The 14620-nt window shown below is 46.8% G+C and overlaps 1 protein-coding gene across 1 annotated transcript in view; it reads left to right on the top strand.

Moving 5' to 3' along the window:
* The window catches only part of TMC2 (transmembrane channel like 2), a 44648-nt gene that overhangs the window by 24427 nt on the left and 5601 nt on the right, over positions 1–14620 (top strand). Inside the window, exons 9-16 of the mRNA XM_040981721.1 lie at positions 442–584; positions 3782–3929; positions 4742–4930; positions 6446–6625; positions 7820–7969; positions 9889–10017; positions 12638–12705; positions 13398–13637. Coding sequence (XP_040837655.1) covers positions 442–584; positions 3782–3929; positions 4742–4930; positions 6446–6625; positions 7820–7969; positions 9889–10017; positions 12638–12705; positions 13398–13637 — 1247 coding nt within the window. The remainder of the gene's footprint in view (positions 1–441; positions 585–3781; positions 3930–4741; positions 4931–6445; positions 6626–7819; positions 7970–9888; positions 10018–12637; positions 12706–13397; positions 13638–14620) is intronic.

Below are 14620 nucleotides of genomic sequence, written 5' to 3' on the forward strand. Positions count from 1 at the left end.
CCTTGGAGATTTTGAAACTTTGTGAAAGCTCACAGATTCTCACCTACCTAAATTATGCCCCCTGAGGGTGGAGAAAACAACTTGTAGCTTTACGTGCATATCTGTGCATGCAAGGATGCACACACTTGCACCCATGTGCATGCTCACACACATGCACACTTCATCCCTGATTTCATCTCAAATGCTAGCAGCACTGTCCCCTCTCTCTCATATCTCCATTTGCTTTATGGGACAGGGAAATAACAGGAATGAAGAGGGGAAGCACGAGACCGGGACAGATCCCGGAACCACGCAGGGAGGCAAAAGAAGTAAGAACATTCAGAACTTTTCCTTCTCAGACTCTGGTTAAAACACTAAGAATCGTGGGTAGGATGGAAGTTGTCTGGTGCCTGTCTGCTCTGAGCTCACAAACCCGCAGCTCTTGGACTTGCTGTCCTGCAGGGATACATCAAGTACTCGGCTCTCTTCTATGGCTACTACAACAACCAGAGGACCATTGGGTGGCTGAGGTACAGGCTTCCCATGGCTTACTTTATGGTGGGGGTCAGCGTGTTTGGCTACAGCCTGATGATTGTCATCAGATCGTAAGTACACCTGTTTTGTGTGCAGACTTTGCCTTGTCTTCAAAGAGCTTACTCCCCTGGCTACCTGGTACCTACTCGCCCTCCTGTGAGGCATTTAGAGAGACAATAAGGAAAGCAGATGCTCCAAAGAAAAAAATGTTTTGTAATGTGTGGCATAAAAGATATAAACTGGGTAATGGGGCAAGTTCTTGAAAATGAAGTGGAAATGACTATCAATGAGTCCAGCAGCTGCCACAGGGGGAGTGTGTGCAAAGGCCCTGAGGCAGCAAATATCATCTTGTGTTCCCCAGACTAGCCTGAGAGGAAGCAGATGAGACTGGAGGTGTGCAAGGCCTGTCTGGGTTCCTCCAGAATGTGACTTCCTTTGAAGAACTCTGTCACTCTAGCTTGAATGTTGGAACCAAGCTTGGCCTTACAAAATAAAGACAAAAAAAATCACAATAAATTAATGCATGTTGCAATAGCTAACATGTCTGGACCCAACTACACCTAAATCTGGGGTCAGAAATGTTCTTTTAACATGTCTGTGCCTCTGAGTTCATATTCTCAGGACAGCAAATTAGGCACAGCTATTGCATGGCCTTCTTTGGGGTCGGAGGACCCCATCCCTTAAGGTCAGGGGGGGAGGTGGAGGTACAGGATCCTGCAGGAGGCTAACCAGCAGGGCCCACTCCCTCTTCAGCAAGACCTTGAGGAGTTATTTCTCCCAGAAAACTGTGGGTATCTTTGCCTCCAGAACAGCAGCAGAACACCCCCAGAAGCCAAGCCAGAAACCCTAAAAGGCCAATGAGTAAATACCATGGCGGAAAATGCTACTGTTCATAAAGCCCTGCCCAGGTCTCTGCAATGACCACTTGGTGATGCCTGGATCCCCGGCTCTGTCAAGCAGAAGAGAAAAAAAAGAAAGAAAGAAAGAAAGAAAGAAAGAAAGAAAGGAAAGAAAGAAAGGAAAGAAAGAAAGAAAGAAAGAAAGAAAGAAAGAAAGAAAGAAAGAAAGAAAGAAAGAAAGGAAGGAAGAAAGAAAACAGATTGGTTTTATTCTTTTTTATTAATGTGATTAATTTTTTAAAATTTTTACTTGAAAGTCAGAATTAAGAGAGAGACCAAGAAGAGATCTATCCTTTGGTTCACTCCCCAAATAGCTACAACAGTCAGAGCTGGGCCAGTCCGAAACCAGGAGCTTCTTCTGGGTCTCCCACATGGGTGCAGGATCCCAAGGTTTTGGGCCATCCTTCATTGTTTTCCAAGTAGAAATAGAGCAGCTGGGACTCAAATTGGTACCTATTTGGAATGCTGGCTCCACAGTTAGAGAATTAGCTTACTGAGGTACTGTGTCAGATCCTTGTTTTATCCTTAGCTATTATATTATTATTTTTTTTTCTTTTTTGAAAATTTATATATTTTATTATGTATTTGAAAGACAGAGAGATAAATACTAGGAGAGAGGTCTCTCGGGCCTGGCACAGTGGCCTAGAGGCTAAAATCTTCACCTTGCACGTGCTGGGATCCCATATAGGCACAGGTTCTAATCCCAGCAGTCCCACTTACCATCTTGCTCCCTGCTTATGGCCTGGGGAAGCAGTCGAGGACGGCCCAAAGCCTTGAAACCCTCACCTGCATGAGAGATCTGGAAGAAGCTCCTGGCTTTGGACTGGCTCGGCTCTGGCCATTGTGGCCACTTGGGGAGTGAATCATCAAACAGAAGATCCTCCTCTCTGTCCTCTTCTCTGTATATCTGACTTTGCAATAAAAATAAGTGCATCTTTTTTAAAAAGAGAGAGAGAGAATCTCAACCACTGGCTTATTTCCCTGTTTCAGGCAGGTTAGTTCATGCTGAAACCAGGAGCCAGAAACCTAATCCAGGTCTTCCATGTGCATGGCAGGACCCTAACTACCTGAGCCGTAACCCGCTGCCTCCCAGGAAGTACACTGGCAGGAAGCTGGAATTGGCAGCAGAAGCAGGAATCAAATCCAGGCCCTTGGATCTGGATTGCAGGCATCCATGTCAGTGATTAACCACTATGCAAATGCCTGCTACTACTTTTCCTTTTTATCATCCCAAACAAAGTATAGAGATAGACAATGCTCCCATGGTGAGCCAAAACAACTAAGTCCTGTGGAACAACCAATCTAAAAACCCAACAAGTAAGACAAAACTAAGGAGGAACCTCTCAGGGCATCTGATTGAGCACCTGCAGGCAATTCGGTGATCCCCACAGGGGTGAAGTATAGGCGACAATAAGATATGAAGGACAAGTAAGAGAACATAGGAAGGTCTAACATACTTTCATTTTGCTTAAGAAAATGGGTATGATTGCACTAACAAGTACCATAGGATTTATTCAGCTTTGAACTAGAAAATGGGTATCGTAGAAGTGGATGTTGGGGCGACCATATGGCTTAGCTGTTAAGATGCTGGTTAGGGTGTGTATACCCCACACCTAGGGTCCTAGGGTCCCTTCCCTTCTCTGATTCCTGACTCCAGCTTCCTGTTAATGCAGATCCCAGGAGGCAACCAAGATGGCTCAAGAAAATGGGGTCCTGCCACCCATGTGGGAGACCTGAATTGTATTCCCAAATCCCAGCTTCAGCCCCCGTCTCACCTCAGCTGTTGTGGGCATTTAGGGGCATGAACCAGCGCATGGAAGCTTGCTCTCTTTCTGCCTCTCAAACAAACCAACAGGTTGATTGTTTAAAAAAAAAAAATGTATCATGAAAGAAAGGGATGTTCCATTTTGAACATCTGAGAAGGCAAAATATTCCTGTTTGAGTTGTATTAACCACAGAGATAATACCCTTACTTATTAGAGCAGATGCTGTAAGAATTACATGTGCTATCATGAGTTAGTGTAACATGAACATGTAGCTGGTTGGAAGTGTCCCCATAAAGAGTTCTCAAACTGCATTTGCAGGTGAATCAAGCCATAGGAAACTGGGCTGAGGGTAGAAAACACCATCAAGCGACCAGCCTCCTGCAGCCTCCTTATTACCCCGCTGACACCCTGTGTGTCTGCAGGGACCCTGGATTTAGAGGGAAGGGTCCCTGGCTGTCATCAGAACTGTCTCGGCTCAGGTCTCTGCCCGGGTCCTTCCCTCAGTGGATGTCTGCTGTCTGTTCATCCTCCCTGTGCTCAGGCCAAGGGTTGGTGTGCTACAGCAGAAACAGGACAAGTATAACACCAGTGTGTGTCCAACAGGATGGCCAGCAATTCCCAGGGGAGCACGAGTGAGGGGGAGAGTGACAACTTTACCTTCAGTTTCAAGATGTTCACCAGCTGGGACTACCTCATAGGGAATTCAGAGACAGCCGACAACAAATATGCCTCCATCACCACCAGCTTCAAGGTAGCCACCCAGAACAGCTCCCACTGGCAGGGCAATCTCTGGGTCCCCCCAGCTCTTGGAGAGTTCTCCCAACTGAGGCAGAAGGGAAAATTTCCCCACAATTTGTGGCCAGGATCTTCTTTTTTAAGTTTTAAACATTACTGAAAAAGAATTAAGAGATAAAGAGATATGTCATGGTCATGGATTGGAACAGGGGTTTGCCAAATTATGATCTTAGGCCAAATCTGCCTACTGCCGGCTTTTATAAATAAAATTTTTGAAGTAAAGCCATGCTTATTTATTTGCATATTTTCTACAGCTGCTTTTGTGCTACAATGACATACATAACTGAGTAGCTGTGAGAGGAGTCGTATAACAAAATAATGTTGCAAAGCCAATGATATTTTCTACCTGGCTTTTTGTGGAAAAGGCTTACTAACCCCAAAATTGGAATACTCAATATTGGTCAAATTCAGCCAGAATATAATTGATGTGTAAATTAAAACAATCCCATCTCAGAAGTTACTGAAATCTCCCTAGGCCCTAGTTCTGCAGGGTGGGTAATGATGGTAACTAGTATGTTGGTTTGGTATTAAGGTTAAGAGAGAGTTTAGTATCACAACTGGCACATGGCAATTTAAGTCTAAATGGACTTTGCTATTTGTACCAGATAACAACAACAACAAAGTATATTTATATCAAGAATATATTCAATTATTCATAGGCACAGGATATAAAATCCCCCCCCCGTATTATTTCATCTATAGAAGCAGAAGGTAACTTTCTCAGATTCCTGGCCTGAAATTATTCACATCTCATTTTCCCATATTAAGGAATCAATTGTGGATGAACAAGAGAGTAACAAGGAAGAAAATATCCATCTGACAAGATTTCTGCGTGTTCTGGCCAACTTTCTCATCATTTGCTGCTTGTGTGGGAGTGGGTACCTCATTTACTTTGTGGTAAAGCGATCCCAAGAATTCTCCAAAATGCAAAATGTCAGCTGGTATGAAAGGAATGAGGTAAGAAGGATGCCCCCAGTGAAGACTGACACTGAGGTCACACTTGCCCACGCCATTTAGCAGACTAATTGATGAGCTGGATTATAGGATTTGATTTACAAGGTGAGAGGATGTCATGTTGCCGTAAGGTAGCTGTAACTTCTTGAATGAAGAGTAACATGTTATTAAGCCTGGAAAGCTGGCTTTCCTAACTAAATGAAGTTGGATTATAATTAACGTATCAGTCAACTGGATATCCCAATTGTTGTAACACCAATTATTAATATTTATTTATCTTAGGCCTGGCATAGTAGCCTAGCAACTAAAGTCCTCACCTTGCATGCCCTGGGATCCCATATGGGCACCGGTTCACGTCCCAGTGGCCCCACTTCCCGTCCAGCTCCCTGCTTGTGGCCTGGGAAAGCAATCAAGGAAGGCCCAAGGCCTTGGGATCCTACACCCGAGTGGGAGACCCAGAAGAAGCTCCTGGCTCCTGACTTCCTAGCTTAAGATCAGTGCAGCTCCGGCCATTGAAGCCGCTTGGGTTGTGAATAATCAGATAGAAGATCTTCCCCTCTGTCTCTGATCCTCTCTGAATATCTGACTTTCCAATAAAAATAAATAAATAAATAAAATAATTCCCTGGATGGGAAGTGAAGCAGCCGGGACACAAACTTGCATCCATATGGGATCCTGATGGATATAAGGCAAAGATTTAGCCACTAGCCTATCACACCGGGCCCATAACACCAATTATTTAAAAGTATGTCCTTTCCTCAACATCTCCGCAATGCCATACAGCACAAACCAAGTGTCTGTAAAAGCATGGGTGTGATCTGTGTGCCCCCACCATTCCTTGGATCTGTTTATCTGTTTTACAATAGTAATACATTCGTATCTACTGACTTTATGTGTTGCATCTGGAAAAGTATACTCTGTCATGGAGATCCACAGTAAAATCCATTCAGGCTTTGGGCCATCTTCGACTGCTTTCCCAGGCTACAAGCAAGGAGCTGGATGGGAAGCAAGGCTGCCAGGATTAGAACCAGCACCCATATGGGATCCTGGCACGTGCAAGACAAGGACTCTAGCCACTAGGCCACGCTGCCAGGCCCTGATGCACATTTCTTTGCAATGCTATTTTTATAGTGTCTCTCATGAAGAAAAGGGAATCTTTATTCCTAATTCCTTAAATCCAGCTTGCTAGGGCCATGTGACTTGCGCAGTCAATCAGACTGTAGCCACCTGCTCTGTTACTGTTCTTGGGAAAGCTGAGACCTCTACCTGGCTGTTGTAATGAATGATGAGAGACACAGCTGTCAGCCTTACAGCAGTTATGATGTGCAGACATTGCTGATTGCTCAGGACAGGTTGATGTCTGCCAGGATCATATAGCAAGATGTGGAGACCCAGGGCATCTCTAGGGCAGAGAAAGGACATCAGGCAATGAAGACCGATGGTCTTGGGCATGCAGGGCTGACAGCCTAGCAAGTGACATCGATGACATAAGTGACTCGGGCTCGGTTGGCTTCTCAGGTGGAGATCGTGATGTCCCTGCTCGGGATGTTTTGTCCCCCTCTGTTTGAAACCATTGCTGCCTTGGAGAATTACCACCCACGCATTGGACTGAAGTGGCAGTTGGGACGCATCTTTGCGCTCTTCCTGGGGAACCTCTACACGTTTCTCTTGGCCCTGATGGATGATGTCCACCTCAAGGTAAAAACTCCCTAGTCTTTGGGACCCATCATATCTCCTTTGTTAGTATAATTGTTTCATTATGCATAATTCATGTTAATAAAATAAGTGTTGGAAGGTCAGAAAAGTACAAAGAAAAAAATCCCCACAATCTCTGACCCAAATAGCTGCCATAAAGGATTAGCAGCCAAGGGGATATGCCATGCTGACCTAACTGTTCATAGGTGCTCCCCAGACCCTGAAGGTACATCTGCTATGCCTGGCCCTGGGATACAGCAGACAACAAACATGGTCCTGTTTCATGCATATCCACACTCTGGGCTGGGAGACAAACTCCTCCAGAACAGAAAGATGTGGGATGCGTTCCCATGGGGGCAAGCCCAGGGCAGCATGACAGGGCTTAGAGAGTGACACTCTAGGAAATCTTAACCAACATGCTAGGAAAAGCAGGAGACAGTGCTGGTACCCAGGAGTTTCATGATAACAGAACAATGGAGTGGAGGAGACAATGTGAAAAGTGAGACTGGAGGGATGCTGGCTGCTCTCCTTCCTTCCCCAGCTTCCTCCTCATTACTGATCCACAGGAGCGCTCTCTTGAGGGCAACAGGAAACTACTGGACGGTTCTGATTGTACCTGACCTCACCTCCACCCACATCTCTGGCTTTCCGCTTCCTCCAGAATTCTTTTCCTCCTTTGCCTTCCATTTCTTCCACAAAGCAGAATTCTCTCTTGCCTCTCTCCCTGTTTCCTCCCCATGCTGTAATACAGTTCATCAGGTGCTAATCTTCTCTTCACTGCTAAAGCCCCCACTGGCTTCATCAATCCCCACAATTGCCCACAACTCCTTTGTTTATGTTCCGTGTCTATGAGTCCAGCCTTGTTCTTCACTAGTCTGCTTTACATGTCCAGAGCGAACTCTAAATGAGTTATTTTTGAAAGAATGAATGACGGGATGGCAGATGGAAGATGGAAAGACACCAACCTAAAGAAGAAAATAGCTGCATGGGAAAGACGCAGGGACTGAAGTCAGTTGTCTTCTTTCCTGCATAGACTGAAAGCTTGTGGAAGACATTTCTGGAAAGACTGTATTCTCAGTCAGGGTCAGAACTGGATGACAACATTATGGCCTTTGTCAGCTTGCCTTGTTGTTGCCATGGAAACAGCTGGACCATCTCTGGCTCTTTCCAACCCCGTGCTTTTCTCTTCTGTTCTAGCTTTCTCATGAAGAAACAATAAAGAACATCACCCACTGGACTCTGTTTAACTATTACAACTCCTCCAACTGGAATGAGAGTGCCCCCCGGCCACCCCTGCACCCTGCAGACGTGCCCCGGGGCTCTTGCTGGGAGACGGCGGTGGGCATTGTGAGTGTCACCCTCTCTGCCAAGGTGATCCCTACTCAACGCTTGGTTGTTCCTTCATTGATGTTTCTGTTTCTTTTTAAGAGTTATTTATTTGAAAGGCACAGTGAAACAACAAGGAGAGGGGAATGAGAGACAAGGAAAGATCTTCCATCTGCTGGTTCACTCCCCAAATACCTGCAACTACCCACCTGCTGCACTGCCAACAGAAAGAATCCTCATGTCAACACAACCATCCCCACTCATCAGACGGTGGAATTAATCACTTCATGATTCCTTTGGGACAACCCGCTGTGCAACTCTGAGATGCAGCCACATCTCTCGCCCTCCTCCCTGACTGCCCATCATTTTTCAATCATTGATTAAAGTGCATTTCTTAGGGCAGTGCTGTGGCATAGCAAGTTAAGACCACTATGCCTGGTACAGTAGCCTAGCAGCTAAAGTCCTTGCCTTGAATACACTCAGATCCCATATGGGCACCGGTTCTAATCCCAGCAGCCCTGCTTTCCATCCAGCTCCCCTTGTGGCCTGGGAAAGCAGTCAAGGATGGGCCAAAGCCTTGGGAACCTGAACCCATGTGTGGGAGACTTGGAAGAGGCTCCAGGCTCCTGGCTTCAAATCGGCACAGCTCCAGCCATTGTGGCCACTTGGGGAGTGAATGAGCAGACGGAAGATCTTCCTCTCTCTCTCTCTCTCTCTCCTTCTTTCTATATACCTGACTTCCCAATATAAATAAATAAATAAGATAAATTTTTGAAAAAATATAAAAGACCTCTTACAATGTTGACATCCCATTTCAGAGTGCTGATTCCAGCCCCAGGCACTCCACTTTGTATTCACTTTCTTGCTAATGTAACTCTGTAGGCAGTATTCCCTGCCATGCATGCGGGAGTCCAGGATGGAACTCCTGGTTCCCGGCTTTGGCCTGGCCCAGCCTGTCTGTTGCAGCCACTTGGAGTATGAATGGGTAGATGGAAGATTCTCTCTTGTTCGTTCTCTCTCTCTCTCTCTCTCCCTCTCTCTCTCTCTCTCTCATTCTGCCTTTCAAATGCAATGAGCTCTATCTGAGCTCACCTCCATTCACCCCCACCTCCACGGGTAGATACTTGACTTGTGTAGGCTCATTGTTTACTTAGCAGCACATTCTGAATTCTTATTGAGAAATAACCTTGAAGAGCCATCAGCTGTTCAATCAACAAACATTTCTTAATCATCCCAGAAGATACAGAAATGAATAAAGACTTGGGTTCCCTAGGAACTCCAGATCTATTAGAAGTTTCAGACAATGATGGTGTCTGGGAGATCCTTTCCATTTTTTCAAGAAATTAAAAAAATAATATGCGCAGATTACAGAAGCAGAGCATGCTTCATTCTTTTGTTTTTGGCTCATCTGCTAGGTTCTTCTGTGCAAAAATTGTTTACTTGCTGTACATATTAAGGGGAAAAAAATCACAATTACCAGGTGCTAAGGAAGGCTGGTCTCTGTCCTCGGGGACTGATGGTCTGTCAGTCTTAGCAGGAGCAGCTGTCACTGCAGAGCAGGTGGAGGGAGCTAAGAGTGAGGCTTAGATCCTGACTCTGCAGGAATATGACAGCCACCACACACTGGGCATCACTCGCACACCAGGCAATTTGCAAGCATAATCACTGACTTCTTCACCAGCACTGCAAGGCTGATAACCTTTATCAACTTCAAGAGGTTCAAAGATTATCTCAAAGGCACAACAACGGCAATCTGTAGATGTGGGATCTCAAAGCAGCATGCTTCAAAGCCTACCATCCTGTTTCTGCACTACTTCTCTGCCACAATTCAGAGGATCTCAGAGATGGCTTCCCAGAGTGAATATGTGGCTGCAGCCCTACAGCACAGGTGGCCAAGGTCGAACTCTGACAACCCACTTTCTCTGTGTTCCTCCCTGCAGGAATTCATGAGGCTGACAGTGTCTGACATGCTGGTAACGTACATTACCATCCTGGTGGGGGACTTCCTGCGGGCTTGTTTTGTCCGGTTCATGAACCACTGCTGGTGCTGGGACCTGGAGGCTGGCTTTGTAGGTCCCTGACATCCTGCAAGTACTTGCAAACAGATGCTTTCTTGGGCACTTTACTTCCTCAGATGCTCTTGTCACCCTCCACTCAGAGAAGCAGAAGAGTGTTTAATCTGTTGCCTTTAAAGAGTTCTCTTTTAAAATAATAATCTCTGCTTTTCCTTGGTGTAATGAACAAAACAACCTATAAAAAACTTTGTCTATTTTGAAGGCAGAGCCAGGGCCAGGGGGAAAGATTCTTAATAAACTAGATTCTTCCATCCACTAGTTTATTCCTGCACATTCCTGCAACAGCCATTGCTGAGCCATGTCAAAGTCAGGAACCCCAAACCTTACCCAAGTGTCCCACTTGGGTAGCAGGGACCCAAGCATTTGGAACATCATCTACTGCCCCCTAGGCAGGCTAGAAGGGAGTTGGGTCAGAAACAGAGCAGCGAGGACTGTTAGGCAGAGGTTTAACCAGTTACTCTACAATGCCCATTCGGCAATGTGCTTTCCTATCTGGGGAAAGAAGCACTTGGCCTTGGGGAAGTACTACACTTCAGTGTTAAACAGAAATAAATATCTGAGCAGGTTCTATGTTTATTAGGGAGGCTAAAAACCCGGAGTGGCTATGAATGTTTCCAGAAGTCCTGGAACATGCCAAGAACACAGTAATCATTGACCTGCAAATCCCAATGGTGTCACTTCTGTGAGCTCTGGCCCACTCACCTACCCCAAGCTGGTCTCTCCTACAACACCTTACTGCCCTTCCCCCCGCACTAATGACTAGATAGTGAGTAGAGCTCCTGGTGGAAGGCTCCGTGTCCTGTTCATCTCTAAGGTCCTCACTCTGTACGGACCCTTGGTCAGGTGTCTGCCATCCATTTTTCTCTTTTAGTCACCAGACACAGTTTTAATCAACCTCCCTCAGCTCCTTCTCAACAGCAAAAAGACTGTACTTGTCTAAGAACAAGGAGAGAAGAACCTCATGCTCAGAGGATGCCATCTTTGACAGAAAGGCACAAGGTCACAGGGATGTCACTGTCCTCAAAGTAATAAGTTCAACAAGGCCCCCAAATAACACTGACGTTCATTCAGAAAATAAGCATGTAGGAAAAGCTGGGATTCTTTCCTTTCCTTTCCTTTTCTACTTTTCCTTTTCTTTCATTTCCTTTATTCACCCTTCCCTTCTTTTCCTTTCTTTTCACAACAGAATTCTCAGCTAGCTAATCCTCCATCTGCAAGTGCCAGCATCCCATATGGGTGCTAGCTCATGTCCTGGCTGTGCCATTTCCCATCCAGCTCCCTGCTTGTGGCCTGGGAAAGCAGTTGAGGATGGCCCAAAGCTTTGAAGTCCTGCACTCGTGTGGGAGACCCAGAAGAAGTTCCTGGCTCCTGACTTCCTAGCTTCAGATCAGCTCAGCACCAGTCCACTGCGGTCACTTGAGGAGTGAATCATAGGATGGAAAATCTTCCCCTCTGTCTCTTCTCCTCTCTGTATATCTGGCTTTCCAATAAAAACTTTAAAATCTTTAAATAAATAAATAAAAGCAAGCTTTAAAGAAAAGAAAAAATATCTTACATGCAGCAACAGTTGGACCAGGCCAAAGTCAGGAGCCCAGAGCTCTACTCAGATCTCCCAGTGGGCGATAGGAATCCAAGAACTTGGCCATCACCTGCTACCTCCATAGAAGCACATTAGCAGGATCCGAGACTATGCAGCAAAGCCAGGACTTGAACCCAGGCACTATAATATGGATATGAATGGGCATCTGAGCCACTGTGCCAGATGCCTGTCCCTCTAGGAAAAAATCTTCAAAGAGAAGAATGAGGAGCCTGCATGGCACAGTACGTTAGGCTGCCACTCATGACACTGGCATCTCATATTGGAGTGCCAGTTCAAGCACTGGCTGCTTCCAATCCAATTCCCTGATAATATGCCTGGGAAACCAGCAGATGATGACCCAAATACTTGTGCCCTTCCCCTGCCACCCTTATGGGAGATCAAGATGGCTCCTGACTTCAGCCTGGCCGTTGTGGGAATTTAGGAAATGAGCCAATGGTTGGAAAAATCTGTGTGTGCCTTAAAAAAATGGGGCCTGGTATAGTAGCCTGGTGGCTAAACTCTTTGCCTTGCATGCACCGGGATCCCATATAGGCACTGGGTCATATCCCTGCTGCTCCACTTCCCATCCAGCTCCCTATTTATGGTCTGGGAAAGCAGTGGAGGATGGCCCAAAGCCTTGGGACCCTGCATCCACATGGGAAGGTCCTGGCTTCCTGGCTTCGGATCAGCTCAGCTCCGACCTTTGTGGCCATTTGGGAAGTGAACCAGCTAGAAGATGTTTCTCTCTGTCTCTCCTCTGTAAATGACTTCCCAATAAAAATGAATAAACCTTTTTTAAAAATTGTGGTTATAAAATGACTCCTTTTATCAGAATATTGAAGAAGAGGAGAAGAAAAGGAAGAGGAGGAGAAGAAAAAGAAATTTGAAAAGCAAAATCCTTAAATCTTAGATTTTCTTCTAGTGTCCAGGGCAGGCTCTTTGGGAATAGCCTTGGACTAGACCACAGGCTGATAGCGGTCTAACACGCTTCTCTGTTGCCTCCTTTGCCCCTCTCTTCCTCTCCTGCCTCCCCAGCCTTCGTATGCTGAGTTTGACATTAGTGGAAATGTCCTGGGTTTGATTTTCAACCAGGGAATGATCTGGTGAGTAATCCATGTTATCTATTGCCTCCAGAGATCATCTCCTCTAGGGACTCAAAAAGCCTGCACGCCCCAGACCTTGCTGCTCAAGTAGTTTGGAGGAGTTCTGAATCTTCTTTCACACACAGAAGAATAGAGGGTGGGACTAGAGAACAAAGGCAGTTTCTAGCCCTTCCGCGTGCTGCCAGAGAAGTAGAGAGGGAGGGAAAGAGAAAAGGAAAAGGGAGTGGGAGAGGGAGGGGAAAGGCAGAGGGGAGGGAAGAAAAGGAATGAGGGAAAGAAGGACTAAGGAAGGGAAAGGAGGGAGGGAGGAAGGGAGCAGCAGAGCAGAGGGGAGATGAACTAAGGATGGTCCTGCTCTGAGCAGTGAGGCAGAGGAGGCTGGGAATGTCAGCCCAAGCTTTAGAAATGCCACGAGCTCCTGCAAGCCACTCTGTAATTCTCTTAATGCTTCCCAGAGCAAAGCTGGCAATTTTCCACTGCCTGGTGGCAAGGCAGGGGTGCAGTTCAGGCCAAAGCCCCAGGCAGCATGTTCCTCCGGTACCTGGGATAGAAAGGCTCTGGTTAAATGGAAGGCTGCCCCCTACCTCGGGGCTCCATGCTCCTGAGCCAGCCCCCCTTTTTCTCCTTCTCTCCTCCTCCCTTCGCCTTCCCTGCTGTCAGCTCAATCAGGGCTCTGGTCTGTATCCCTCCAGGATGGGCTCCTTCTATGCCCCGGGACTGGTGGGCATCAACGTCCTGCGCCTGCTGACCTCCATGTACTTCCAGTGCTGGGCCGTGATGAGCAGCAATGTGCCCCACGAGCGCGTGTTCAAGGCCTCACGCTCCAACAACTTCTACATGGGCCTGCTGCTGCTGGTGCTCTTCCTCAGCCTCCTGCCGGTGGCCTACACCATCATGTCACTCCCACCCTCCTTTGACTGTGGCCCGTTCAGGTACGCAGCCTTGGCTGCTTCCCTCCTGGCTGCCGGATTCCTGTTCACATTTTAGGTCAGCCCAGGAAGAGCCACGGAGCTTGGCCGTTCCCAGACGCTCCATCTGTGTTGCCCAGGATGGCGGCCACCAGGCATGCATGGCCATTGAGCACTTGAGATGAGAAACTAAGACACTGAATCCCTAACTTTTTTTAACATAAACGAAGAATCATGCAGTTAAGATGATGGATGTACACTGGGTTTATCCACACCTGGGGCCAAAGGTTAAGTGAGGCCGGTGAGTAAGAGCCTGCACTGTGCTGGTGTGGCTCCTTCAGCTGTGCACCCCAGCACCTCAACCCGCCTTACCAGCCCTGCCTCCTCCCATTGGGGGAAAATTTGCCTTCTGCTTGATGAGGTCCAGAGCAGATGTTAGCAGGAATATTCCAACAAAGTGTGGTCTATGCAAACAGGGTTTCAGTTAGAGCAAAGGACAGGCCAGTCTAGCATGGATGAAATGGCTCATCCACAGGAGACTCCAGGCTTGCAGGCACCAGACTGAGGGAGCTCTAAGGAAAAGCCAGTGGCAAGGCTGCACAACCTGTTGCTGATGCTGCTGCGAGATCAAAAATCAATGAACGTGCGTTCACCCAGAGGATGCTGATGAGGAGCAGCGGGCTACTCACAGATGTCAATCATCTGGGCAGAAACCAGGACTAGAGCTAGCAGTATCCGGGAGAGACCGCACAGGACCCTTTTATCTGACAGCGAATTCCCTTGACATTTATGCAGAATTCACAATGTTTTTCAGAATGTTCTATCAGGAGAAACACTGCTAGCATGAAGAGAAAGGGGCAGAGTGAAAACAAGGCAGGAGGCAGGTTAATTAAAAAAAATCCACTCAGCCAAAGCCTATGCTACAGCTAAAACCTACTGGAAGGAAGAAGGACAGTTCCCAAGACCTGGAGGGAACAACTACAGCCAGAGAAGCTGGAGCCAAGAAT

This window comes from Ochotona curzoniae, unplaced genomic scaffold (assembly GCF_017591425.1).
Source record: "Ochotona curzoniae isolate NIBS_2020 unplaced genomic scaffold, NIBS_Ocur_1.0 contig_3520, whole genome shotgun sequence".
Classification (NCBI taxonomy): Eukaryota; Metazoa; Chordata; class Mammalia; order Lagomorpha; family Ochotonidae; genus Ochotona; species Ochotona curzoniae.